The sequence below is a fragment of the Dermochelys coriacea genome, chromosome 9, assembly GCF_009764565.3.
Source record: "Dermochelys coriacea isolate rDerCor1 chromosome 9, rDerCor1.pri.v4, whole genome shotgun sequence".
Lineage (NCBI taxonomy): Eukaryota > Metazoa > Chordata > Testudines > Dermochelyidae > Dermochelys > Dermochelys coriacea.
In genome coordinates, this window is record NC_050076.1 from 8,076,792 (window position 1) to 8,104,616 (window position 27,825).

Below are 27,825 nucleotides of genomic sequence, written 5' to 3' on the forward strand. Positions count from 1 at the left end.
CCTGGCCTCACCTTGATCCCCGCTCTAGAGCCCCGCCCTCTACCCCCGCTGCACGCACTGCGCATGCGCCTCCCCAGGCCTGGCGGGAACTTCGAGGACTGCGCGCCCCAGGCAGAGGCGCATGCGTGGGACTCCGTCTCCCGCCGTCCCTCGCGCTGTGGCTTGTCCCGGACTCCGTTTCCCAGCAGCCCGCGCGCCCGGCGGCCTTTTTCCCGGCGTGCCCCGCTCTTCCCCCTTTCCCAGGGCTGCGTGGGCCGGGGGCGGCTGGTCTGGGGCCTGCGGTCCGGGGCCGGGGGCGGGCTGCGCGGCGATGGCCTCCTGCGCCGAGATCTTGCGCAGCGAGTTCCCCGAGCTGGACGGGGAGGTGTTCGCCTACGTGACCGGTGAGGGGGCTCGGGGGTGCCCGCCTCTCCCCGGGGCTCTGCTGCCCTCCGCTCCGCCGCCTGCGATCCGGGCCTCGGCTGCTTCTCTGCCTGGGCCGGTCCGAGACACCGGGAGGTGCTGGGTGTCTTCCCCGGAAACCGAGCCTCCGGAGCAGCCCCGCGCGGCGGGACCCGGGCGCCCTCCTGCCGCCTTGCTCCAGCTCCCCACGCCGCGGAGAGTCAGTCCCAGGCTGGCTGCCCTGCTCGCCCGGAGGCTTCCTGCTTGTGGGGGAGGCTCCAGGCCCTGGTGTCCGAGGTGCGGGGTCTGATTATCTAGGTGCTTCTGCAGCCCCCAGCAGCGCAGTCTGAGCCTCTCAAATGTGGATGAAATTACTCTCAGTTCCTGTGAGAGAGGGAGTCTGATCCCGTGGTGGGGATCTGAGGCACAGAGACACTACGGCACCTCATTCCTATTGGCTTTGATGTCAGTGAGGCGTCTAAATCCCTTGAGGATCTGGGCCGAAGTGACTTACTCGTAGTCACCCAGGGTGTCTGTGGCAGACCCTGGAATTGAACCCACAGCTCTTTTATTAGTGTCAGTCGAAGAAACCAAGAGTCCCAGTCCACTACTTTAATCCCAGAATCATCCTTGTTGCTCAGTTAAAATGATGGGCAAGTGCTGAGCCTGTGACACTGGCTGTTGTTTGGGTTGGGATTATTTGGGGCTTGTTGCTCAGTGGCTTGTCTCTTTCCTCTTGCAGGGGTCTTGCATAGTGGCAGTGCAGATTTTGAGTCTGTGGATGATCTCTTTGAAGCGGTGGGAGAGCTCTTGCAGGAAGTGTCCAGAGACTCCAAAGATGATGAGGACATCCGGGAAATCTGCCAGAGGATGTACAACACCCTCCACCTGTAAGTACCCTCCGTCAAGTGACGTGGTGGGAGTCTCTTGGGCCTCAGTGCAAGGATCTGGAAACAGGCCTGGGGCCAAGGCAGTGGGTGAGAGATCAGGTGGGCTCTGGGTCTTGTGATGTGTTGGAGCCTGCGTTCTACTTTGGAGCTGTGGTGACAAGTGTCAGCATCTGGAATGTATGGCATAAGGATGTAAAACGGAGTGACAAAGAATAACTTAAGGCAGCATCTAAGACTCATTTGGGGAGGTGTGTGGCAGATGGGAACGTTGCAGGAGAGGATAGTATCTTGGCAGCTTTACTCCTTGATTCTCCTGTATGTTACAGGGATGAGGAGAACTCACGGGGACGCAAGCAGGTGCTGCTGGATGCCCCAATTCAGCTTTCCAAGATCACAGACAACTATGGTGAGTAACAAATGTTTAGCAGCCCTTGTTCCTAGGGAATCGACCTTCGGTGCCTGAGCTGGACGGTCTCCCAGCTGATCTGCTCCTTCCAACAGAAGCATCATTGTGGTGGGAATTTTATAAACCCTGGAGTTTATGGATTGGAATGGGACTCCCTCCTTGGAATTTTGAGGAGCTCATCCTGCATAGTGGTGGCCTTTGAGACAGTGAGATCTAATGGCAAGAACAGAACTAGGAATCGGAGTAGCAGCCGTGTTAGTCTGTATTCGCAAAAAGAAAAGCAGTACTTGTGGCACCTTAGAGACTAACTAACATGAATGCATCTGATGAAGTGAGCTGTAGCTCACGAAAGCTTATGCTCTAATAAATTTGTTAGTCTCTAAGGTGCCACAAGTACTGCTTTTCTTTTTGAGAACTAGGAATAAAAACTTAAGTTCTAGTCTCAGCTCTGCCACTTGCTTGCCATGTGATCTTGGGCAAGTCATTTCACCTTTCTCCATCTGTAAAATAGGTTATTAATTTTCCTGCCAGGGAAGTGGGTAGATTTGTATTAAGCACTGAATTTGCCTTGGCAGAAGGTGCTGGAGAGAGAAAAGGGCTGAGTGTTACTGTGCCTTTCTTGTTGATTGCAGATTCTGGCTTGGACCTGTTGCCGAAGCTGTTGCTAAAGAGAGACCAGAACTCAGTAAGTAAGAAAGGGATCCGTCCTGCTCATGCTGTTACCAGCCTGCCTGCTGCATTGCTCAAGATGCTGAGAGGGCCTTGCCTTCTTACACATACATCCACACAATAGGCTGGGGAGTGGGGCCTTCTCTCTAGATGTTGAAATTGCTTTCTCTCTGTTCACACCTTCACTTTTATGTGTGGGGCTGCTTGGTCTCGATCTGGTAAACAGAATTACCTAGGTAATTGTAGGCCTGTGAGCCTGACATTGATCCTGGACAAAATAGTGGAACAGATGATATGGGACTCAATTTAATAAAGAATTAGAGGAGGGTCATACCACTGATCAACAAGGCTTTATGGAAAATAGATCCTGTCAGACTAACTTGATATCATTTTTTGATTAGATAACAAGTTTGGCTGATAAAGGTAATATCAGTGTTGACATAATATACCTAGACTTCTCCAAGGGGTACGACTTGGTACCACACATTTTTGATTTAAAAAACTAGAATAATATAAAATTAACAGGGCATGGATTAAAAACTGGCTAACTGATAGGTCTCAGAATGTAACTGTAAATGGGGACTCTTTGAGTATGTGTGGTTTTAGTGAGGTCCCACAGGGATCAGGTCTAAGCTATTTAATATTTTTGTCAATGACCTGGAAGAAAAAAAAATCGTTAATGATAAAAATCTGTAAATGAGACAAAGATTGGGAGCAGGGAATAGTAAATAAGGAAGAGGACAGGTCACTGATACGGAATGATCTGGATCACTTGGTGTGCTGGGTGCAATTGCATTTCAGTACAGCCAAATGTAAAGTTGTATATTTAGGAACAAAGAGTATAGGCCATACTTACAGGATATGAGACTCTGACTTGATAAGAAGTGACTCGGGGTGGGGGAGACTTGGAGGTCATGGTGGATAATCAACTGAGCGTGAACTCCCAGTGTGATACTATGGGCAAAAGGCCTAATATGATCCTTGGATGTACAAACAGAAGACTCTCAAGCAGGAAGGTGATATTACTTCTTTCTTTGGCACTGTGCAACCAGTACTGGAGTGCTGTGTCCATTTCTGATGTCCATTAATTCAATAAGGATGTTGATAAATTGGAGAAGGCTCAGAGAAGAGCCATGAGAATGATTAAAGTATTGGAAAATCTGCCTTGGACTCAAGGAGCTCAATCTATTTTGCTTAACAAAGAGGTGGTGACTTCATCACAGCGTAGAAGTACATATATGGGGAACAGAAATTGGATGATAAAAGGCTCTTCAATTTAGCAGACATAGTTATAACAAGATCCAAAGTCTGGAAGTTGTAACTAGACCTCTTCAGATTAGAAATAACTTTTCTAGAAAATATGCACTAGTACAACCACAGCTGTTTGCCTGGAAGCAGGAATTAATTTAGGGAGGTCCCCTGACCTGTGATATACAGGAAGTCAGATCGGATGATCACAATGGTCCATTCTGGCCTTAAAATCTATGAATTCATTAAATATTGGATCCCCAGCCAGATTTATTAACCATGTAGCTAGAGTTAGTATCTATCTGCCAAAGGCCATCTTACTGGGAAAGTGGAGTGGCTAATGGGGTGGGGAGGGGAGGCTAGCTTGGGGGTGGGGTGGGGGGGAGTGTTAGAGATAGTGAATTGGCAGAAGAGACTAGGAGACTCTTAGGTTCCTACAATCATAAAAATGCAACCTGGGGGAAGAGCAAATGGTTAGATCCCATCTAGTTTGTCCACCACTCCAGGGCAAGATTATCCCCCCCAGGTAATTGATTCTCCAAGAATTTCTCCAAACAGCTCCCAGCTAGAGCTGTGACCCTGAAATGCCTGTTGGTGCCATCTGCACCCTCTTAGTCAATCCTCATGTCTCACCTAAATAATTGATCCTTCCTCCTTGAAATTTCCACCCATCAGGGATTTTCCCGCCTAACTAGGCTCTTCCCCTTTACTAGTCAATTGCTTCAGGCCCCTGATGGTCATTCTTGCTCTTTTCTAAATGCCCTTCCTTGTGTCCCAGATGGTGAATGCCAAGAAGCTGGAGAAGGCGGAAGCCAAACTGAAGGCCAAGCAGAACAAGAGGACAGAGCGGGATTCCCTGAACCCTGCTGGCATACTGTGAGTATGCACATGGCTGATGGGCAGGCTCTGATCGCACTGATGAGTGTGGCTCTCTGGGGAGCCTGATGTGCTCCGGGGCTTTGCCACACTGAAACTCTACTTTCTTTCATGCCTGATCACAGGGTCCTGGAGGAGGCATCTGCTAGCCAGGCATCCAGCAAGAAGGAGACTCGCATGGAGTCATCGGGCAAGAACAAGTCATATGATGTGCGCATCGAGAACTTCGATGTGTCCTTCGGTGAGCGGTGAGTCCCTGTGGGGTGGGAAGGACTCAGGGGAGGCTGAGATGGGGTGGGGTGGGGGAAGATTCATACGGTGGCCGCAGTGTGTGTGGGGAACCCTAGAATAGGGGAGGTGGTGGGATAGGATCGCGGGATAGCCTGGACTAGAATAGCAGGAAAGGTGCAACAGGCCAGGATTGATTGCCACTGGGTGGGAGCTTGTCCTCCCTCTGGCTTTGGGTAGCAGCTTTCATGAAGTTCCCAGCAGAACCTACCATCCAGTGGAAGCGCCGCTGCTGTGTCTTTGCAGGTGAACTGTCAGGCTGACCAGCTATCGGTCTGTTCTCTTGCCTTAGTGTCCTGCTAACGGGTGCAGACCTGAACCTGGCATTTGGCCGGCGCTATGGCTTGGTGGGCAGGAATGGGCTGGGCAAGACCACTCTGCTGAAGATGATGGCCAGCCGCAGCCTGCGCATCCCCTCGCATATCAGCATCCTCCACGTGGAGCAGGAGGTGGCAGGGGATGAGACGCCAGCTCTGCAGAGCGTGTTAGAGTGCGACACCACCCGCGAGAAACTGCTGCAGGAGGAAAGGGAGCTGACAGCCAGGATCAACGCTGGCAAGTGAGACACTGCCGTGTAGACCATGCCTTGGGGTTACGGCCTTGCCTGAACCTAGGCTTCCGGTCCTGCTCCTAGTGCCTGAGCCTAGTGTCCCGGAGAGACCAGTGGTTTCTCCTGCCATGTGCTAGAACTAAAATTGAGCTACTGGCTTTGCAGGGTTCTACTCTCCATTTCTCCTCCCTGGGGCTGGTCTTGTTCAGATTAAAGCTCCAGTAGGAATGGAGTGCATACACCAGGAGCTTGAGTTCTGCTTGCCTTCTCCCCCATCCCACATGCACACAACCTGAGAGAGCTGATTTTTAAACCCTGACCTTACAAGAATTCCCTATGCTGCCCTTGTCTCCTACCAGGGGACGAGGTACAGAAGGTGACAGACTGTCGGAAATCTACGCCAAGCTGGAAGAGATAGAGGCAGACAAGGCACCAGCCAGGTAAGACAAGCCCCTTTTCTGAGCCAGACATGGGGGGCTGCCCCTTGACTATCTGCAGCCAGCCTGGGGTGTTGGCTGATTAGGAGATGGGTATTTAGAGTGGTGGACATGGACTCCAGGATACAAGGCATGGACTCTTTATCAGTGGAATGTCCCTACCTGGCCATGGAATCTAACAAATGAGCTGGAGGTTCTTGTGGCCACTGCTCCTGCCTCACTCTCTACAGCTGAGAGAGGTTGGGACTGGAGCAGCTGGGAGCTCCCCAGAGGTTCTGGGGAAAGTCAGGCTTTCTTACCCCCTTGTGACTAGACTAATGGTGCTCCACTTGGCCTCTGGGACCTCCCAGAAGGTGACTATCTGAGAGATGTTTCCATGTCTGTTGTAGGTGATTGGAAACTGAATGTTTTGTTGGCCTTAGAGGCAGGGCTGGGCTTCTTTGGCTCTGGGCTAGTGGCCTGGAGTCAGTGTCTGATTTCAAACCCCAGAATGTCATGTCAAAACCATCCTGTGCCCTGTTGGGAAGCTGGGATTCCCAGCGTGGCTGCTATTGGGCAGGAGATGGGTTTCTGCTGGGTCCAAAATCTTGCAGCATCCTTTCGATACCGCAGCAGTCTCCATTGCAGCACTTGTCTTGGATTCTGAGCCCTGTGCTGCAGGCAGTTACACATAGCTGTCGAGTGGATTTCAGGGGCCTGTCTCTCCTCTTCCCCACAGGGCATCTGTCATTCTTGCTGGGCTGGGCTTCAGTGCAAAGATGCAGCAACAGACAACCAAGTAAGTCTCCCCTGCTCCGTACATCAAGGTGTCAGTGCTTGGGTAGATTCCTCCCTGCCCTAGGCCTGGAGGGGCCTGAGCTGCCCGACCCCAGTGCTTCTCTTGCTAGGCTAGAGGCATCAGACTGAATGCTGGACACTGCCGGACGCTCCATGGGTCACTGGCATCCCCTTTGCTGTTGCTGTGGGGGTGGCCTGGCGTGGATGAAACAGCAGCTGGTATGCTCTTTGGGAGGGCTTGGCTGTTTCCCTCCTGAATCGGGCTGCTACAGATGTGGCAGGGCAGAGAGCAACTCAGCAACATGTGATGCTGCTCCAAAGTTCAGCAGCAGGCATACCATGCCAAATTTTTGCTGCCCCTTGTAACTTCTGAGTCAGGGCCTGCTGCATCTCGCCCCTGCTGCACTGACAAGCTCTCTCTGGGGTGACAGCAGAGTTTAAAGGGCACCTCCTTCCCCAGGTGGTGATGAGCCCTGGCATCTCTGCTGTGGAGGAGTCATGGGGTGAAAGAACAGGGTGACTCGTGGGAGAGGATTTCTTGTGGATGAGCTAAGTCAGGGTGGTTCTGTACTGAGCTCTGATGCCTCCTGTATGCGTGTTTTTCTCTGTCCAGAGAGTTCTCCGGGGGCTGGAGAATGAGGTTGGCCTTAGCCAGGGCCCTTTTTGCCAGGTAGGTCTCAGCATGGTCCATATTTGATCTTATTCCACTCCATCTCTGTTAAAGTAGGGTAGACTCCGTGATGGCAGAGCCCAGGAGCTACCTTGTGGTTAGCTCACACTCACTCTGCCAGCAAGGGAGCAGGGCAGTATTGGCTGCAGGGGGAGCCCCCAGCTACTCTGGTCCCAGCCTCTCCGGGCAGGGTAACAAATAATTGAATTAAAACAATCTTACAGTAGATCTACTCATATTTAAACATACACCAGTATTAACTGTTCTCTCTCCCCTCCCCCTACACTCTCTCTTAGACCGGATCTTCTTCTGCTTGATGGTAAGCGAATGCCATGAATCCCTTCTCATCTCTGAGCTGTGGCCTTGTGGGATGGCTCTGAATGCCCTTGCTGGGAATGAGAGACCTGGTATGGCTTTTTGGCTGCATATCCTGAGTGAATGTGTAGCTGTTCACCTGGTGCTGCCAGGGCTGTGGAGATGCCTTGCTGCATGTGGCACAGTGAGACCCCTGTGTACTGGCTCACCAGAGGAGTCCAGACATCTAAGGAAGTCAAATAGCTTATCCTGTCCCCTCTTCCTCCTTGGCTGTTGACCTTGGCTGGCCTGGATGTTGGGTTGTTCAAGGGCTCTGAAGGCGTTAGTATTTGTGTTTATTACCAAAGAAGACTTGAAACCTGCCAACCATTCAAGTTGGGAGCTACCAGATTTTCACTGTTTGTTGCATCCACTTGTTGCATCTTGTCTGACTCTCATCCTGTGGATGTATGCGATGCCCAGAACATAGTTCTCATGATTCTCTGGGCACTACTGTAACGGTCCCCTTTCCAATGGTCCTAGTTCTGGATCAAGTGGTAGCTTTGCATGTAGCTTTGTATGTTCTTGCCAGCTGGGTGTTTGCCATCCTTTGTGCGGGCTGAATCCCCTGATCCCTGTCCCTTTTCTGTTCCCTTTCAGAGCCTACTAACATGTTGGATGTGAGGGCCATTCTGTGGCTGGAGAACTACCTGCAGGTAGGTGAGGATGGCAAAGGGTAATGCGACCTGTGGAGAGCTGTTGTCTAAGATCACTGGTTCTTTGGTGATGCACCCTTGGAGTGGAGATTACTCCTTAATGGTTTGATAGGCAGTAGGCGTAGGATATGGGTCCCTGTGACACAGGCTGGAGATCTCCATTGGCTGGATGAAGCTCCCTTGGGATCAGTTAATGCCTTGGCTCAGGCCTCCCCGCTACTGTCTCCTCTAGACCTGGCAGTCAACCATTCTAGTGGTGTCCCACGACCGGAACTTCCTGAATGCTGTGGCCACTGACATCATCCACCTGCACTCGCAGCGTCTCGAACCCTACCGGGGCAACTTTGAGAACTTCATGAAGATCAAGGAGGAGCGGCTGAAGAACCAGCAGCGCGAGTATGAGGCCCAGCGGCAGTACCGGGAACATATACAGGTACAGAGATGATGACGTGGTGTGGATGCGATCACATCCTGTGAGAAGAGCATTGCAGTACTATTCTGGGAGCCCCTCCAGCAAAGGGGCCAGTTTACAAAACTCATTCCTGTGCAGCATGGCTCTGGCAGTTGCCAGTGGTGGGGGCAATGGAGGGGCTCATGTGGGCCTAGCACTCTTACTCTGGGCTAATTGTAAGGGGAGCATCTTTAGTCCTCCTTCATACTGACAGCCATAGACTGTTCTTGGGCTGTTCTCACCCTGGATCCTCCATGCTGCTCTGGCTTTAAATCTGGCCCTCAGCTCAGATCCCATTGTAGGAGGACAAGCTCTGAGGTGGGGCCTTAGCAGCAGGCAGAGGTTAGTGGCTGGTACCACACTGGGCCAGGGGACCCTGATGATCTGTTCTCTCCTAGGTCTTCATTGATCGATTTCGCTATAATGCAAACCGGGCATCCCAAGTACAGAGCAAACTCAAGCTGCTGGAGAAGCTGTGAGTGCTTGGTCCTGCCCCTCACTTGGGCCTGGGAGGAGGGGAAGCAGTGGCATGCAGTTAGACTGTGCCACTGGCACAGCTGCAGGAGGGACTGAGACCATGCCAGGTGGTAGGGGACAGTGCTACACATGCTTTAGGTGGTAAAGCACCTAATCCTATTTGAGTAAGTGGAAGGTGTTGAGGGCTTTTCCCAGTGGCTCCACATGGGCCTGAAACACAGTGGAGTTTCTCTAGGCTTAAAGGGCTGGCTCTGGGGGGCTGGGAATGGCTCTGGACCCAGAAATGGCTGATCTCTGGCTGACCAGACATAGGGCCTGCTCTTTTGGAGGGGGTCACCTGACCTACATGGTCAGTTCCCCAAGGGTTCATCTCCTCTGCTTCCCATCCTGTCTCTGAGGCCACCTGGGATGACTGTATGGAGCTGGATGGTTGTACAGTATATGGCTGGGCGTGTCACTGACGTAGTCCTAGCCCCCTGCCCTGGGGCAAAAGTTCCCCACTCTACCCCGGCCCAGGGAATTGCATGGCGTGTGGGGAGGGGGTGCTGACTTGCTACAGCAATATCCCAGATCAGAGTGACACGTTTCTCCTTCTCCTAGGCCGGAACTGAAACCTGTGGACAAAGAGTCTGAAGTGATTATGAAGTAAGTGACCACAGACCCCGTGGTGAGGAACTGGTAGCTCGGCTCCCTGTACTGGTGACTGGCAGCCTCAGACCACAGCTTCTTGCCTCCCAGGTCCTGTTACTGGGCATGTGCTCTGTAAAATGTGGCCCAACAAAGCACTATCAAGGCTGCAGAAGCTGGTGCCATTTCCCTGGGTTGCCCTCATAGAATCCTAGAATATCAGGGTTAGAAGGGACCTCAGGAGGTCATCTAGTCCAACCACCTGCTCAAAGCAGGACAAACCCCAACTAAATCATCTCATCCAGGGCTTTGTCAAGCCTGACCTTAAAAACCTCTACGGAAGGAGATTCCACCACCTCCCTAGGTAACGCATCCCAGTGCTTCACCACCCTCCTAGTGAAATAGTGTTTCCTAATATCCAACCTAGACCACCCCCACTGCAACTTGAGATCATTGCTCCTTGTTCTGTCATCTGCTACCACTGAGAATAGTCCAGATCCATCCTCTTTGGAACCCCCTTTCAGGTAGTTGAAAGCAGCTATCAAATCCCCCCTCATTCTTCTCTTCTGCAGACAAACAATCCCAGTTCCCTCAGCCTCTCCTCATAAGTCATGTGCTCCAGCCCCCTAATCATTTTTGTTGCCCTCCGCTGGACTCTTTCCAATTTTTCCACATCCTTCTTGTAGTGTGGGGCCCAAAACTGGACACGGTACTCCAGATGAGGCCTCACCAATGTCGAATAGAGGGGAACGATCACGTCCCTTGATCTGATGGCAGTGCCGCTACTTATACATCCCAAAATGCCATTGGCCTTCTTGGCAACAAGGGCACACTGTTGACTCATATCCAGCTTCTCGTCCACTGTAACCCCTAGGTCCTTTTCTGCAGAACTGCTGCCGAGCCATTTGGTCCCTAGTCTGTAGCGGTGCCTGGGATTCTTCTGTCCTAAGTGCAGGACTCTGCACTTGTCCTTGTTGAACCTCATCAGATTTCTTTTGGCCCAATCCTCCAATGTGTCTAGGGCCCTCTGTATCCTATCCCTGAGCTGGCACCTCCCCTCTGCCTTCCCTGGTATCAGGCCCAGGCATGCATATAAACCCTACTGTTTTCTCAGTTTGCTTGCATCATTCTCATGGTGGGGGCACGGATCCAGGTCCGGGGAAGATGGGCTGGGTGGGCCAGGTACAGCAGTAGTGGATGCACATGGCAGGCAGGTGGGGTTCTGTGTTGAACTTCTTCCCTATCCCAGAAGGCGGAGGTTGGCAGGTGTGGAGTAAGTGAAGCAGCATCCTTTCCTGCCGCCCCCCCCCCGTGCCTCGTATGGTGTGTGGGTATTCTTCTTCTTCAGGGGTTGTGCTTCCACTGGCTACCTCTCCCCCTTGCCTGTTGTATTCACCTCGCTTGGCTTTCCTCTCCACCCCCACCCCCTTACAGGTTCCCTGATGGCTTTGAGAAATTCTCTCCCCCAATCCTGCAGCTCGATGAAGTGGATTTCAGCTACAACCCAAGTCACTGCATCTTCCGTGGCCTCTCTGTCTCAGCTGACCTGGAGTCCCGGATCTGTGTGGTACGTATTGGGGGACCCAGTCTTCTAGGTGGGATGGGGCCGCAAGAGGATGTTTCAGGAGAGACCTGGCAGGCTCTAGAAGTAGGATTTGGGCAGTTGGGGCAGATGTCGTACAAGGGGATCACAGCTGGACTGTGGCAAGTAAACCTTTTGTGGCCAGCTGGGGCTGTGGAGCTCCTTGCATTGCTGGAGTATCTGCTGTCCTGTGGCTAGCCCCCTTGGTGTGAGGGAGGGCTTGGGCAGTGGTAATGGGGGATGGTCAATTATACCTTCCATCCCTAAAATCCAGTCTAATCTTGGGTGAGGAAAGGAATCCCCATGGGCACTGGGGCCCCATTGCTGTCCCTGTGGGACCTAGTCTCTCAACAATTGCTTCTTTGCCCAGGTCGGAGAGAATGGAGCTGGCAAGTCAACCATGTTAAAGATCCTGATGGGAGACCTGGCACCAGTTCGAGGGATTAGACATGCACACAGGTACAGCTTGCGTTGCTATTGCCTGGCTTTAGCACAGAGGAAGGGATTGGGGGGATCATGGGGTAAGGGCCAAGAGGTCTCTGGACTTGCAGAGGGGATTGTGGGAAATTGCCCCCCATTTGCAGAGTGCTGGAGGGAACATGGTTTATCGGCCACTTCCCCAAAAGCACGATGGGTGGGTCCCCAGAATGGCTGCTCCTTCTGCCCTGGGGCCACCTCCCGGCATCTCCACGGCTTGGGGATCCTGCATTAACATGTTTCCCCAGTTACCAGTGGCTAAGACTTAATGGCCAAGAGCTTTAAGCTGTCATGGAGCAGCCAGATCCGCAACCCCTGCCCCCACCACCACCACACATGCGCATGCCTTTCCTTCCTGCTGCCTCTGTTTTGCTCTTGGCAGTGAGTGGGTGAGGCCAGTGGGCCAGAGGAGCTCTGGGTAGTGCTGCCTGTAATGGCCTCTCTTCTCTGGCTTGGCAGGAACCTGAAGATTGGCTACTTCAGTCAGCACCACGTGGACCAGCTGGACTTAAACATCAGTGCTGTAGAGTTATTGGCCAAGAGGTTCCCAGGTGAGCATCACACTTCCATGGGCATTGACTCTGGGCGCTTGGGGGTGCCAGATGAGACCTGCATTTGATGTCTTGCCTCCTGGGGCAAGTAGAGCTGTCAACTGGCATGTGGCGCCTTCTGCCAAGCAAGGAGCAGCATTGATGCATTCGGGAGGCTTCCCCGGATGCCGATAGGAGCTCCTGCCTAGAGAACCAGCCACCTCTCGCAGTGCTCTGGGGCCATCCTCTTCCCTTGCCTAATATTTTCCCACCTCACGGGAGTTGCAGGCTCTCTGATACCTGGCTTGAAAAGTTCAGGTAGTGTCACAGTGTAAGTGCTGCAGGGATGTCCAACTCTGCAGACAGCCTGAAATGAGCCCTGGGAACTGATTGTTGTCACTAAGTTTCAGAGTTATGCATAAGCATTGCAGACTGACTAGCTGCTGATCATTTTAGCAGCAAAAACCTCAGTTGCTCTTCTCCCAGCTGCCAAAACCTCCAGCTTCCTCCTCTCTGATGTAGGATAACCCTTTTACCTTGTATAAAAATATGCAACACTGAATTTAGGGCCATTGTCACTTGAATTTCATCTCAGCCAGTACCCTGGAGCCCCTGTCCTGATTGTGTCACTCAGGTTCATATTGAAGCCTCTAAATTTCCTCCATTCTGCTGCTGCATTTCCCTCGTCCTGCACTTGAGCACTGTAGATTCCGGGGGACTTGGTGCAGAACCTAGGTCCAGCTTGCTACCGAGGCCTTGTGTGACTCCTGGCTGACTGGAAGCTCTGAGTTAGCATCTTGGGGGCTAATGCCAACAGGCTCCGGCTGCGTTGTGACATTCTCCCTCTGTGCCGTTTCAGGGAAGACGGAGGAGGAGTATCGTCACCAGCTCGGAAGCTACGGAGTCTCGGGGGAGCTGGCCGTCCGCCCTGTCGCCAGCCTGTCGGGAGGTCAGAAGAGCCGAGTGGCATTTGCGCAGATGACCATGCCCTGGTAACTCTGCCATATGTTGCTCCTGCTGCTTTTAGTGACACGGATCTGTCCCTAGGTCCTGTTGTTTTGGGGAGGAAGCAGAGATGCTAAGAGTATTTTGCTGGCTCTGGCTAAGCAGGAGACCCAATGCTTTCCAGGGAAGCATAGTCACCCTGAGGGAGCTATGCGTGGACAGAGGCATGCAGCTTGCTCTTGTCATTACCCTTTTGGGCTCTGTCCACAGTCCTATTCTTGGGACATTGGGATCCCTATAGCCCACACATGGGACTGGGCAGAGCAGACACTTGGGGACCTGAGCCTTGACAAGAGACACTGCCATGGAGAACCCCTCTATCGTGTTTTGAGCGGCATGATCAATACGCTGGGCTCTCCCGTCCAATGTGAGTCCTTGCTCTCTAGCCCTGCTAACAGGGGGCCCGTTCTTCTTGACGGTAATACCAGGAGGTGACTGCACTGCAGGCTCTGCATGGGCCTCTTCCAGTGGGATGCTGAGTACTGATTCTTTCCTCTTCTTCCAGTCCCAACTTCTATATCCTGGATGAGCCGACAAACCACCTGGACATGGAGACCATTGAGGCCTTGGCAAAAGCGCTGAATAAATTCCGGGTAAGGCTCTCCTGGGTCTGACACTCCCTGCAGCCTCTTGTCTTGTGGTGCTGGAGCATCCCAGCCCGGTGGCAGCCACTAGAGTAGTTTAAAGTGGCCCCAAATTATCCTGGTCAATGGAGAACATGGTGCATTTCCATCTTGACTCTGTGTTTCCTGTCCCTTGGCTTGTTTCAGACTTCCCTTGAAAAATATGGTTATTCTTCTTTTAGTGCCCAGGAAAGTGGCTGACAGGTAAGAGCCAGCCAGAGAGCAGCCCCTTCCCCCAGCTCTGTGAGGTATCTGGACCCACAGCACCCCCTCTTCTAGGTCAGGGTATCTCACCACTCTGCCAGCTCACTTCACTTCAACCTGGCCTCTAGCACATTTTACTGTTCCAGTCCTAGGCAAATATGCCACTTGTGCCATATTCTGTGGTGTCTTCCTGGGGATGGGCCCATCACAATCTTGTTTCCAGTAATAGCTTGACAGGTTAACTCAAAATCCTCCTGCTTCAAAAGAGAAGCTACAGCTTGTTCAGGCAAAGCTGAGGGCAATGGCTGAGCCTTGCTGTGAGTTTGGGTGGCCAGTGGCAAACTCTAGCTGTAGGCCAAGGAGTGAAGTGAAAAGGCAGTCAAGCCCCTTCTCACTACACACACAACCCGTCCCTAGACTATGCATTTGCCCTGCCAGCCTTGGCCCCAGATCTCCCAGGAGGAAAGGTGAGGGTCCCGAGCCAGGCTGAAAGTAGCTTTAGTTCCCCATTAGCCCCCTTGTCCCTCCTGCCTGTTTGTACCATGGAAAGTCGGAGTTCCCAGTGGGCCCATTCTGCAATAGATGGAGTCCAGAGGTTCCAATATGCAGTGCCGCCTAGCTATTGGAATGATACAAAGTGGGAGGATGTATCCAGTGGGGCCCACAGAGGTCACTCTTGGGTCTGGAAACTAGTCGGTATTTTCATTTATGACTTGGATAATGGGGTGGAGGACATGCTTATAACATTTGCCGATGACACCAAGCTAGGAGGGGTTGTGAGCATTCTAGAGGACAAGATTAGAATTCAAAATGACCTTGACAACTTGGAGAATTGGTTTGAAATCAACAAGGCAAAATTCAGTAAAGATAAATGCAAAATACTTCACTTGTTAAGAAAGAAAAAAAAAAATAAAATTCACAACTGTAAAATGGGGAATAACTGGCTAAGTGTTCATACTGCTGACAAGGATCAGGGAATTAGTGGATCACAAATTGAAAGTCAACAATGTGATGCAGTTATGTAAATGCTAATAGCATTCTGGGCTGTATTAACAGGAGTGGCGTATGTATGACACGGGAGGTAACTGTTCCGCTTTACTCAGTGCTGGTGAGATCTCACCTGAAGTACTTTGTCCAGCTCTGGGCACCACTTTAGGAGAGAAATGGGAAAATTGGAGAGAGTGCAGAGAAGAGTGTCAAAAACCATAAAAGGTTTAGAAAATCTGACCTATGAGGAAAGGTTAAACTGGGCCTGTTTAGTCTAGAGAAAAGAAGGCTGAGGGGGGACCGACCAGTCTTTAGATAGGTTCAGGGCTGCTATAAAGAGGTTGGTGATCAGTTGTTCTTCATGTCCACTGGAGGTTGGATGAGAAGCAGTGGGCTTAATCTGCAGCAAGGGAGATTTATGTTAGAAAGTATTTTTTTACTATCTAACTCTAAGGGTAGTTAAACTCTGGAATGGGCTTCCCAGGGAGATGGAGGTTTTTGGGAGGTTGGAAAACCCCTGTTAGGGCTGACCTCTGTTTACTTAGTCCTGTTTTAGTGCAGGGCTGGACTTGATGGCTTCTTGAGGTCCCTTCTAGCCTTACATTTGTATGATGCTATTTTGCATGCCCGGACCTGTGGTCTGCGTCTCCATGAGCTGAGGGGTCAAGAGCTACACTCAGGCCACCTCTGTGGTCTAAGCAGTGGGGTCAGCAGACTTAACAAGACGCGTTGCCCTTCCCCATAGTATTCAAATAGCGATTTAGAGCTGGACTGTTTGCCGTGGTTCCTTTCTTTCCCTTCTGGCATAAAGCACTTTCTCTTTGCACCTCAATCTCAGGGTGGTGTGATCCTAGTGTCCCACGATGAGTGCTTCATTCGCCTGCTGTGCAAGGAGCTGTGGGTGTGTGAGAACGCTACCGTGACGCGTGTCGAGGGTGGTTTCGATGAGTACAGGGACACCCTGCAGGAGCAGTTCCGGAAGGAGGGCTTTCTATAAAGGAGGCGGCCAAACTGTGTGTGAGCTGGCTGGAGTGGGGAAGTGCAGCGGCCTCAATCTCCATCTGAAAGGTGCCCGGCGGAGCAGCAGGGACACCACTTGCACCCCATGGACTTCAGCTGTGCCATCTGCATTAAACTCCCCCCAGAACTGCAAAAGTGTTTGGGATGTGGGATGGGCCCTCTCTCCTGCCTCTGGAGCTACACCAGGCCTCTGCTGGGCAGGGGTGAATGGACAGTAAAGTGATGGGGGGGAAGGGGGAGTCTAAAGCTGCAGAGCGAGGGGAGGAGTGCAGAGTGGCTAGTTTCTGCTCTGAGCACGTCCTTTCCTCTGCCCCCTGCCCAGTGCTGCCTAGCTCAGCCAGCCTCTGTGGCTAGTGGAGGATTGGTGATCCGAGTGCACGGGGAACACTGGGCTTGAGTGCTGCTACCTGTTGCACCTTGAGCTGCTTCTCTGCTCTGCTGAGAAGAGGGATAGAGTTTAGACCCCCCCCAATTTTAACTTAAACCATGTGCGGTGGTGGGAAAGGCCTCTCAACCCCTCTGCAGAGAGGAGCTGCTGCCTCCTGACTTTTCAGTCATTTTTACCTGCCAAACACTAGTCAAACCCTCTTAGGAACACACTTCTTTCTTCCTGGCCTGACCCTATGCTACTCTCCCCGTCCTGCTAAGGAGTGAGGAAGCTTATGCTGCTGCTTAAAGGGCCCTGCTTCTTGCTAAGGTCCCTTGGAAATCCTTGACAGGGTTTGCTTTTGTTTTCCCTAAGCTGCAGTCAGTAAGAGTCAAGGGCTTGTGCTGTTTGAATCACAGTGGCCCACTACTCTGCCAGACAGGGACAAGATCTTGCCTGCACACAAGCTTCTTCCAACTTAACTGCTGCACAAACCCCTGCACCCTTCTCCCAGCTAAAGCCCTCTCCATGCAGGACTAGGCTAGGTCCGTCCCAGCTATCACTCTGTTTCATTTCTTTTTAAATGATCAAATACTGTACATTGCAAGGTAAGTTATTGAGTACTGAGTGAAACTCTCTCTTCCTCAGCCCAGAGGTTGCAGTGTAAATAAAAACAGAACCTGATGGCCTTGGGATTCTTATTTCGCTAGTGGATTCCACTTGCTGGTTTCCAGTCTGTTTCTTTACCGTCCTTTCTACTGATAGTGAATTTGGGCAAGAGGGGCTGGTTACACTTCCTGCACAATCTCTGCCTTCAGTCAGCAAATGTGCTATGAAAGGGGAGTTTGATTATTCAGTTCTTGCTAAAGCACTAAATGAGGGGGAGGAAAAGATCCAGCCCTCCCTCTGCTGAGCAAAGCACATAGGGCTAGGAGCCTCTGCAGAAGGATATCATAAGCAAAGAATTATTTGGCTATGACTATTAGAATGGTGGGCTGTTACAAACCAGCACAGGAATGGGTGGTGGGGTGATGCTGAGGATGCTGTAGCTTCTGTGTGACTAGATGAACTAGTTGGGGAAAACTTTTTTTTAAAGTTATCATCTGTGAGGAGTCTCATTGCTTGGTCTCTGCTCCCTAGCATGAGGCAGGCACAACTCACTCCCCAAGCTCTGAAAGCTTTTATGGCAATGGTAATGTTTTCCCCCATCCCTCTTTGCTGGCAGTCATTATCACCCTTGGAACAGGACTGCTGCCCCTGGAACCCTCCATCATTTCCTCCTGGACCATGGTTAGCTAAGGAGCTGTGGCTCTTCTTCCAGAACATGCCAAAGCAGGGGTTGGGTATCCTTTGTCAGGTCCCTGCATTCCAGGCCGGTCCAGCTTGCTCCTGAAATTGTTCTTGGCACACTTGCTTCCAGTGTTTTTCTTTATTTTTTATGGCAAAAATATGTGGCAGCTTCAAACTGTCCTTGCAGCAACATCAGTACCAAATTATGTTTTGCATCTGCCAGGATGGTGGTCATACAGTGAAGCGATATAGCCCTGGGGAAACCTATCAGGCTGATAAAAGGCCTGCTTGGACCGCTAGTGCTGAGAAGGGTAAAATGTTATAGTTACAGCTTGAGCTGTTCAAGAGCACTTGAGCGCTGGGTCTTGATGCTAGTGATGTTAAGATGAACCTAGCTTCCTGAAACCCCCTGGGAGAGTTTCCATCAAAGCACGGTGTGCTGCCCCCACAAAGCCTAGTGCTCTGCTGAGTGTCAATGGCACTTGCAGCCTCAGTGCTGCAGAAGAGGCTAAGAAAGGAGGGAGGGGAGCCCCTCTCTCCCTTACAATCAAGGGGTTTTGATAGCAGCCTGACAGCTCCCACATGCCTTCTTCATGTGCTTGACATGGGGATGGATCTAGTGCTAGTAAACATGCTATGAAGTCTTCAGTCTCAACTAGGACACATCTTGCCCTTCACAGGTGAGCACAGACTCCTGTGCGGTTTGAGCTTTCCCTGCCTTAGTCCTCAAAATAAGGACTTCACTATCAGTCCCCATTTGTACCTAGACCTTCTCCAGCAAGCACTCACCCTGCTACTGGATTGCCTTAACAGCTAGCTGTATATGTGGTTGGTCTTGGACTTACAGTCCTATGTGTTGCAGCTGTGCTCTCCCTTTTTCTTTAGGGACTTCCCCTCTGCTGGAGTGAGACTCCTCAGGGCTGGGATCTTTATCCTAGAAGTGGGGGGGAGAATCACTTAATAGTTTCTTAATTTTAACATTTGTTTACTTTTTGGGGCTAGTTTTTAATTGCTTGATTAACATTCTGGAATTTTTGTCTCCTGTGCTGTTGCAATGGTACATTTGCAGTGGCTGCCTTGGGCACCACCTTCCATGCTGTGGTGTGTTAAAGACAGGAGCCACCTGATTTAAATAAAAAAAGACCTCCCTTAAAAAACAACAACAAAATGCTGCATCTAGCCCTGTGGTGGGCTCTATAACCATTGAGTGACTCTACCCCCAGCCTTCTATATATACACTGATTCCTGCCACACATGGCCCACCTAAGTTCTGTCCTGTGTATGATCCCCTTGGTAAGGTTGCAGCCCTGTTGAAAATACACCCCAGCTCTGCTTCTCTCAGCCTTTTCTGGGGGATTTTATTGCTATCCTGTTCCCTACCTGTATGTTAGAAAATGTGGGGGGCTAATTCCCCCAGCAGCTCCCCTTGAGGCAGTTAGGGCATTTTCTGCTAATTCCAGACTTTCCGTTGTCTCTAACAAGGATTTCAATCTGTCTCCCAGTAGGTATTTTGGGGGAAGGGTTGCAGGGCAACGGTCTAAAAGGCTTTCTGGGCAAAAGCTCTCTAATGCAAGGGTGAAGTCCCATCCTGCCATGGGGGAAGAGGCTGGGAGAGGGTCAGTAGCAACCTTATCTCCCAGGCAAAGCCTTACCCGGCTGCTTGTCTCACTAGATCACTGGTATCAGGTGCCTTGTGTCTGCTCTGGGAGCTGGCAGCAGGGTAGGGAGGCCCAGGGTCTGCTCTAGGTAGCGTCATTTTAGCCTCGGACGGCTGCCTTCACCTGGCGAAGGACCCCAGACCTGTAGGAGTTGCCATATCCCCTCGGATCCCTGGTCCAGCTCTTGCCAAGGGGCCAGTACCCGTGGCCTCTCCGTCCCGCTGCCGAGCCGGCGCCGGCTGCCGTGTTAATGACCCCAGCCTGGAGGGGGCTCCTGGGCTCGCTTCCCAGCGGAGGGGACCTAGGAGCGATCGGGGCCGGGCGGGAGCTGGGCCCCCCCAGCCGCCCTCCCTTGTGCGGCTGGCGGGCGGGAGCCCGAGAGGCCTGAGCTCCGTCCCGCAGCCCCCGCCGGGCTCTCGGGAAGCTGCGAGCCGGGGCGCGGGGGCGGGGGAGGCCGCGGGGCTGCCGCTCAGCTGACGGGCGAGTCCAAGTGCCGAGGGGCCCGGGCGCCTCCCCGCCCTGTGCCGGCTCCAGGCCCCTCCTCCCCCGTCCCCGCCACCAGGTGGTTCCGCCCCCGCCCCCCGGAGCGGCCGGGCGGGGCTCCAGCGTCGGAGAGGAGCGGCCGGGAGGGAGAGAGGAGCCGGCGGCGGCGGCGGCGGGGACAGAGCCGGGACCGAGACCCGCGCCCCGGAGCACGGCGCCCCCCCCCCCGAGGCACACGCGCCCCCCCCCCCCGCGATGAGCGGCGGCGACGAGCTCGCAGGTGGGAGGCGGCCGGGCTCGGGGTCGCCCCCCCGCGCCGATCGCTCTCCCCCTGCAGGTGCCAGCCCCGTGCCCAGCCCCGGCTCGCCCGGACCCGAGGAGGTGAGGCGAGGCGGGCGGCGGGGCGGGAGCGCTGGGCGGCGGGGGAGGCTCGGGCTGCCGGGGAGGGGGCTCCATGTGCTGGCCGGGGGGCTCTGCCCCGTGGGGAGGCTGGGGCCGGGGGGGACCGTGGGGCCCGGGCTCTGGCGGGAGGGGCGGCGTGGCGTGGCTGGCCGGGCTGGGGGCGGAGGCTGTGCGCCAAGCTCGGGGGGGGCAGGGTCCCGGGCTGAGGCGCGGGCGAGCTAAGCGGGGGGCTGCGTGCCACGCTCTGGGGACGGGAGCAGGACTCCGCCGTGTGCCGGGCTGGGGGGGTGCTGTGGGCTGGGGGGTGGAGAAGGCGGAGGGGGGCCTGTGCGGGGTGGAGGAGAAGGCGGGGGGGCCTGTGCGGGGGGGAGGGTGCTGTTGGCTGGGGGGTGGAGGAGAAGGCGGGGGGGAGGGTGCTGTGGGCTGGGGGGTGGAGGAGAAGGCGGGGGGGAGGGTGCTGTGGGCTGGGGGGTGGAGGAGAAGGCGGGGGGGAGGGTGCTGTGGGCTGGGGGGGTGGAGGAGAAGGCGGGGGGGAGGGTGCTGTGGGCTGGGGGGGGTGGAGGAGAAGGCGGGGGGGAGGGTGCTGTGGGCTGGGGGGGTGGAGGAGAAGGCGGGGGGGGGCCTGTGCGGGGTGGAGGAGAAGGCGGGGGGGAGGGTGCTGTGGGCTGGGGGGTGGAGAAGGCGGAGGGGGGCCTGTGCGGGGTGGAGGAGAAGGCGGGGGGGCCTGTGCGGGGGGGAGGGTGCTGTGGGCTGGGGGGGTGGAGGAGAAGGCGGGGGGGAGGGTGCTGTGGGCTGGGGGGGTGGAGGAGAAGGCGGGGGGGAGGGTGCTGTGGGCTGGGGGCTGGGGGGGAGGGTGCTGCGGGCTGGGGGGGTGCGGGCTGGGGGGGAGAGGTCGGAGGGGAACTTACGTGGGAGGAGAGGGGCTGCGTGTCTGGCGGGGGGCTCTTTGTGTGCGGGGCTAGGCTTTGGGGGACCGGCGGGGCCAGGCCGGCCGGGGAGGGGCTGTGGAGGAGGCGGAGTGCGCTGTCCGGGTTTTGGGGGGAGGCGGGGGTGGTGTGCCGGGGGGCTCTGGGGAGAGCTGTGTGGGGGGCGGGTGCAGGCTCTAGGGGGCTGTGTGCCGGGGGTGTATCTGAGGGGCGGGCGGCTGTTTTCTCGAGGGGGCTCTGTGCCTGGGAAGTGTATCCGGGGGCCTGTTTACCGGCGGGGGCCTGGGGCGCGGTGTGCTGGGGTGTATCTGGGGGGGCTGTTTACCGGAGGGGGGTGGGGGGGTGTATCTGGGGGGCTGTGAACCCCGAAAGGCAGTGGGTGCCGCCACACGTTTTGGAGGGGGGGGAGTGTTCCGGCGCCTGCCTGCCCCCGCCCTTACTCAGCTCCCTCCGGCGGATCCGCCGGGCCGCTCCTGCGGCGGGGAGGGACCCCGTGGGGGGCCGGCTCAGGGCTGCGCGGGCGCCATCTTGGGCGGGATCAGATGTCGGGGGAGGGGACCCCCCCCCCGGACTCCTCGCTCCGTCTCGGGCTCCGGGCCGAGGGCTGCTCCTCATGGAAGCGCCGGGCTCGGGCTCAGCCTGTCTCCATCCTCCGTTGGGGAGCTGAGCCCTGGCCGGGCGGGCCCCCGGGTGGATCGGGCTTGGGTGCCGCAGCTAACAGGCTTTTCCATGGCCTGCCCCTTCCGCAGGAGGTGTCAGCTGTGTGTGTGTGTGGGGGGCACTGGGAGCATGTGGGGATAAGCTTTGGGCTGGGGGGCGGGAGGTCCGGGCACTGGGAGAAGAGTGCGTGGCTGAGGGCAAAAAGAAAAAGAGGACTTGTGGCACCTTAGAGACTAACAAATTTATTTGAGCAGAAGCTTTCCTGTAGTCAGCTTTCTGTAGCCCTGGGCATGCTCTTTCCTTCAGGCCAGTAACTCCCGGCAGGAGTGAGGGTGGGACGCTCCTCCCACCCACCATAGGCAATAAAGGCTTCTCCCCCTTGCTCCCCAGGAGGCAGGTGCCCCTCCCTGTGGCTGGAAGTGACTGTCCTTCTAGCCCTTGGGGAAGAGGGGTGCTTGGGTGGAGACAGACCTCTGGGGATGGGATGTGACCACACCCCAGAAATTCCAGGCTTCCCTCGGTGTTTATCATGCACTTCCCCTTCTGCTGTTTGGGGTACAACCCTTCAGAGTTGGGATTGAAGGGCTGCAGAGTTGGCCTTTCTGGTAGCGCCAAGTGTTAGATGCCTGCAGACCATCCGGGAGGGGGCCTCCAAGCTGCTGGTTTTGACTCTGGCTCAGCCATTTTTCATTGCCCTTGGGTGGGTGGCATGGACTGTCTGGCTGAAGTAAATGGCAGCACTGTGCCCATATGGCCTGTCCCCAGTCAGTCAGTCAGATAAGTGCCCCTGTGCTGGCTGGGATTGGCTGCAGTGCTTTCATTTCCCTTTGTCTTGAAGGAGGTGGGTGCAAGAGGCTGTTCTGTGTAGGACCCTGGAGTTCCATAATAGGCAACTTGATTGTCCTGAGAGGAAACTCTTCCCAGGTGCCCCTGCCATTGTGGCACAAATGTTTTGATTCCCCTCCATAGAGCTGTAGACTCAGGGATCAGGGCAGGATGTTTCCCTGGAGTCCAACGCTCAAAGCTTTGTCTGAACTCTCCTGTGTTAATTGGGTAGGGGCCTGTTATCCTTCCCATTGGATCTCAGAGCAGGATTTCCATAGGCACTGAACATGGTCCCTGCCACAAACACCCCAGTCCTGTGACTGCAGATAATTGGAGCTCATTGCTGGGGGCTCTTCCAGAACTTTGGGGTGTTCACCCTGTTTACCTTGTAGAAACTCAATATTCAAATATTTTTGTATTATAGTTCCTTTCTACACATTGTGTGCAGGTAGATTTGATGTCGTGGGGATGCCTGTATGGGCTGTGGTTGCAGGTTCTGGGTGTATTTTTGATGGGGAACATCTAGGTACAATGAAAAGGAGTACTTGTGGCACCTTAGAGACTTACTCCTTTTTTTTTTTTTTTTTTTTTTGCGAATACAGACTAACACGGCTGCTACTCTGAAATCTAGGTACAATGAATGTGTGGGTTGGTTTGGGAGAAAGGAGGGTCGCCTGGGCACTGCAGGCTTCTGTGGCGGTGTTCGGATAGTCTGGGACTGTGTGGTTGGTTGCTTGGTTGTGGGGAATGTTGCTCAGGCATTCCAGGGCTGTATGTGCTGGATATGTGATGGAGTTACTTGGTGGCTGGTGTTGCACACACAGTCCTTTCTGACTCCCACAATGGCACCTTGTAGCATAAGATTTGGTCTTTGCCAGCTTGGCCTTTTAACTACAGACAATGGTTGGTCACATTTTTTTCCAGCCATCAAATCTGAGGCTGGAGGTAGAGACTCTAATCAATAAAATGTCATTCTTTGCAGCCGCCACAGAAAAGACAAAGAACCGTGGAGGACTTCAACCAGTTCTGCACTTTCGTGCTGGCTTATGCTGGCTACATCCCCTACCCTGAGGAGGTAAAACAGATTGGTGTGTGCGTTGTGTCATTGTTTAGTGTTGTGTGAAGAGGCCAATGTCCTGGGAGACAGACCTGGCACCTCTTCTTTCTTTCTTGGCATTGAGGTTTGGGGGCTTCCTGCTATGTCATTTCTCCCGCTCATGTCTCCTTCTCTCCCACAGTCACTCCAGGAACACCACATCTGTGGTGTGGTCTTGTGCAGATCCTATGTGCTTTTCTTTGTCCTTCTTGCAGAATGAACCCTGGACCCTTGGAGGCAGCATGAGTCCCCAAAATAGCACAGGCAGCACTCAGGACAGTGACAGCTGGGCCTCATCCCATTCCTCTGATTCCCAAGTACTGCCAGATGAGGGGAGGATCAGGAACGCCAAGTACAAAGGGGGCAACCTGTTCCTGAACTGCCCTGACTTCCCCAGCACTTTCTATGCAGCCCGACCCCAGCAAACCAAGAAGAAGAAACTGTCTGCAAAGAAACTCATCTTGGATCAAGAGATGGAACAGAAGATGACACTGGCTGGCACGAAGAATTTAAGTGATGCTCAACCGCAAAGGAGAGAGTCGGCTGTACTAGAGGAGCAGGCGCCTTACGTAATGGCAAAATGTCTTGAGTCCTTGGTTGTCCCAGCTGGTGAGCTCCGACCCAAATCCCTGCTGGAGGAGTTCATGAAGGAAGAAAAGGATTGGACACAAGGGGTTCAGGGGAGTGAGGTGCCAGTAGGAGGCTACTTTCGACCAAAGGAGCAGGAATCATGCCCTGAAGAGAGGAGGAGCTCCAGCTGTCAGAATACCTTGGATCAAAGCAAAGAAGAGGAGGGTACAAGCAGTCTCCGCTCCCAGCTCAATTGTAAGCTTCCAAACTAGTTTGTAATGAGGAGCGTGGAGGGGTCTGTAGGAAAATGGGGCAGATGTCCCTGGTCTGGATAGATGGTTATGTGAATGCTTTGTTCTCTCTGCAAAGCTGCATAGTGTTCCAATGCCCATACCTTGCTTTCTTCCAGGTGGAGGAACTGTAGGTTCACTGGCTTTGTGGGGAGCCCACAGCTACTAGAGTCCTAGCCTCACCCAACAAGAGGTGAAATAGGGGAACTGCAAAGTATAGAGTCAAGGTGTTGGGCCTCAGCCTGTCAGAGTCTTCTTTCCCTGGTGCAAAAAGTGCTGGAGCCAGAGTCCAGACTCATTCTTCAGCTTGGGAGACTCTCAAACTAAGCATTTGACTGGTTTTAATTGCTCTTTTGCAGCTTCACCTGTGGAATTCATGGTGGCACCTCCCAACACCAAATCAGAAGGTGAGAGGGACCCCATTATGTGTGGTACTGGTAGCCTCTCCAGCACAGGGAGCTGGGAGTCTTGCTTTGGTGCTGGGCTTCTCCCTGAAATGGGTGGGGTATTGAACCAAACAGAGGGGAATGCAGGCCAGTGTAGGACAGGCCTGGGTTTCCTTCAGAGCTGATCACTAATCATCTGTGGGGGTCAGTGCTGATCCCTATAGGCCTTCATGCCCCTGGGACAATGTATATTGCCTTCCCCTGTGTGCATAATCTTATGCTATAAACTGGGTTTGTCTGGCATTTTCTGATGGAGGTCTGTCTCTTTCCTGCCCAGAGGATGATGCTTGGGACCTGATTACCTGCTTCTGCCTGAAGCCCTTTGCAGGGAGACCCATGATAGAGTGTAACGAATGCACCACCTGGATCCATCTCTCTTGTGCCAAGATTCGCAAATCCAATGTGCCTGAGGTCTTCATCTGCCAGAGATGCCGTGATGCCAAACAGGAGATCCGTCGCTCAAACCGAGCCAGGACAGTGCCCCGCAAACGCTTCTGTGACTGATTCTCTCCCCCAGAGATACAGTGATTCTGGGCGGGGGCCCTTTGTTCTAAGACTATAGCCCAAGATGGCTAGACAATCGATACATGGTGACCATAGGAGGCCTGAGGCACTGGAAAGTGGGAGCATTTTTGCTGGGCATGCCCCCTGTACTTCCAACTCTAGGAAGCTGGCACGTTGAGACTCAGTCTTTCTCTTGTGGGGATCATGTAAACTATGCAGTTGAGACATCAGTTTCGCCAATGCAGTGGGGTCCTGGAAGAGAAGTGTCTCTCTGAATGGAATCCAGTGCAATAGGTCAACCAGAAACCTGCCTGTTGTCTCACAAACAGGGCTCAGTGCCTTTCCCTCAGGCAATCCAGGAGAGCCTAGTCCAAGTAGTTTCCCTCTGGTATGGTGGCTGCTTAGACTTATCCCAATGGTGGTTGTTATCCCACTGGTGCCCAATTCCTTTCCTGACAGTCTCTTAAGAGCGAGTTTAGTGCTGGTGAAAGTTGTCAGGTGGCTAGTGCCCCCCCGACTAATGTCCTCTTTAATCAGGACTGTATCTGCTTTGTTGAGTGCACAAGCTTCTCCCTCTACAAACCATGCTCTGGAGTGACACCCTCTCTGGGGGAAAAGGAAGTTGTCCTCTGTGCTATCATGGCCCATCAATTATAGTGAGGTGGACATCTGCCCCAGGACCTGAGTTGAGCACCCCTGCCTTCAAACTTGCTTCATGTAAGCAAAGAGTAGCCCCTTGATCTGAGTGCATTCACTAGCTCCAGAGGTTGGGAAGAGAGGGGCAGTGTGCAGTTACTGTAAATATTAATGGAGTGACTGTAAATAATTTGTAACAGAAGTTTAGAAAATTATAAAAATTCTTGCTAAACTGTAAAATGGAATCCTCTGCTCCCAAACTTCCAGTTGCACTGTAGTCTCCTGTATGAGGGGATTTAAGGAGTTGTGGCAGGAACCCTTGGAAACTCATGAGGGAGAGGGTGAGGCCACAGGCAGACCCTAGGCAAAAGCAGATCTCATCCCCTTGGAATGGCTCAAGACTTCCCCTGCTGTTGTGCACTGGGCTGTCTCCCAGGAAGTGAAAGTGTGGTGGATGATGTGAACAAAGTCCTGATAGAGCAGAAAGTGAAACTTCTGTCTGAATTGTCCAATCCCCTGAAGAATTCTCCAGTGTTAGCCATCTAGGCTCCTCAGTAAAGTTTGGGGAATGTTAGCGTCTCATACAGACTAGGGGTCTTGCCTTGAGCCTCATCCACTATGCAAATTGCTGCCTCTTAGATTGGATGTGCCTGCTATGAGCACACCTTTATGTTTCTAGACAGGATACTTTGGTCTTCTGTCTCCCTCACCTCAGGGAGGACATGGCTGAGCTGTCTGGTCTCTAGGGGCTCCACATGCACTAAGTATTAGATTCCATCTTCTAGTTCTCTCTTTACATCCCCCCACCAAAGAACCAGACCCATGTGCCTTCTGCATTTCAAAGATGCTGCTCGAGGCACTTGATTTAGTCATATAAACTGCAGGTATGCTGTCTCCTGTGCTACATGTTGGTACTGAGCTGGGCCTCTGCTTCTTGGGGTGACTGAGGGTTGGGGAGAGATGAAAGGAAACTAAGATCACAATTCCTCTCTATTTTTCCAAACTTGTATACTTAGCTGCCATGAGACATTTTCATCACTCAGCAATGTCCCTCTCCCTCAGGGAGGGCTTGCTTCTTGTACCCCTCTCCTGTAGGGGGAAATCTAAAGGCCCCTGAAATGCTTTACACTTTTATAGTTTGTAGTAACTTTTACTGAAATTATGTAAAATACAAATTCTTAGGAGTGTGGGTGGAGTAATATGTATATAATAAAAGTACTTTTGCCATAACCCTTGTGGCCTTATTGTTTCACAACCTCACCTGTAACTCCCCCTCAGGGATAAGTTTCTGTGGATACTTCCTTGGCTGTGCTGGGGGGTGGGGAATAGCTGCTAGCCCTGTCATTTCTACTATGGAGGCATCTTTGACAATTTGGTGGATGCTAGGGAATTAAAAATCCACAGCAGCGTACAAGCCTGCTGCTTACGGAAGTAGGTGGTAAATCAAGGACGTTGCATAAAGAAATATAAGGTAAGGAGTAGGTGGA

General features: G+C 53.3%; 2 protein-coding genes across 5 annotated transcripts; both read left to right on the forward strand.

The window, feature by feature from the left end:
* Positions 1-61: 61 nt before the first annotated feature.
* Positions 62-17,240, forward strand: ABCF3 (ATP binding cassette subfamily F member 3). Of its 3 annotated transcripts, none has more exons than XM_038417765.2 (21): positions 62-383; positions 1,124-1,271; positions 1,598-1,677; positions 2,310-2,362; positions 4,373-4,470; positions 4,596-4,718; positions 5,051-5,317; positions 5,668-5,748; positions 6,464-6,523; positions 7,136-7,192; positions 7,489-7,511; positions 8,147-8,202; positions 8,435-8,635; positions 9,052-9,128; positions 9,731-9,775; positions 11,192-11,324; positions 11,710-11,798; positions 12,276-12,367; positions 13,206-13,338; positions 13,857-13,944; positions 16,004-17,240. In XM_038417765.2, the coding sequence occupies exons 1-21, from the start codon at positions 122-124 to the stop codon at positions 16,160-16,162; spliced, it is 2,325 nt and encodes a 774-aa protein (XP_038273693.2). In that variant the 5' UTR covers positions 62-121; the 3' UTR covers positions 16,163-17,240. The 3 variants fall into 3 exon arrangements, with proteins under 3 accessions (XP_038273693.2, XP_043348907.1, XP_038273694.1); XM_038417766.2 differs by lacking the exon at positions 62-383 and adding an exon at positions 398-678; XM_043492972.1 differs by lacking the exon at positions 7,136-7,192 and having other exon boundaries at positions 215-383.
* Positions 17,241-19,987: 2,747 nt separating this feature from the next.
* On the forward strand, positions 19,988-27,568 carry LOC119861945 (PHD finger protein 23B-like). 2 transcript variants are annotated; one of them, XM_038417769.2, is made up of 5 exons: positions 19,988-20,364; positions 23,779-23,871; positions 24,108-24,717; positions 25,112-25,159; positions 25,476-27,568. In XM_038417769.2, exons 1-5 carry the CDS (start codon positions 20,239-20,241, stop codon positions 25,700-25,702), a joined length of 1,104 nt encoding a protein of 367 aa, XP_038273697.1. In that variant the 5' UTR covers positions 19,988-20,238; the 3' UTR covers positions 25,703-27,568. The 2 variants fall into 2 exon arrangements, with proteins under 2 accessions (XP_038273697.1, XP_038273695.1); XM_038417767.2 differs by lacking the exon at positions 19,988-20,364 and adding an exon at positions 21,829-22,063.
* Positions 27,569-27,825: the final 257 nt, after the last annotated feature.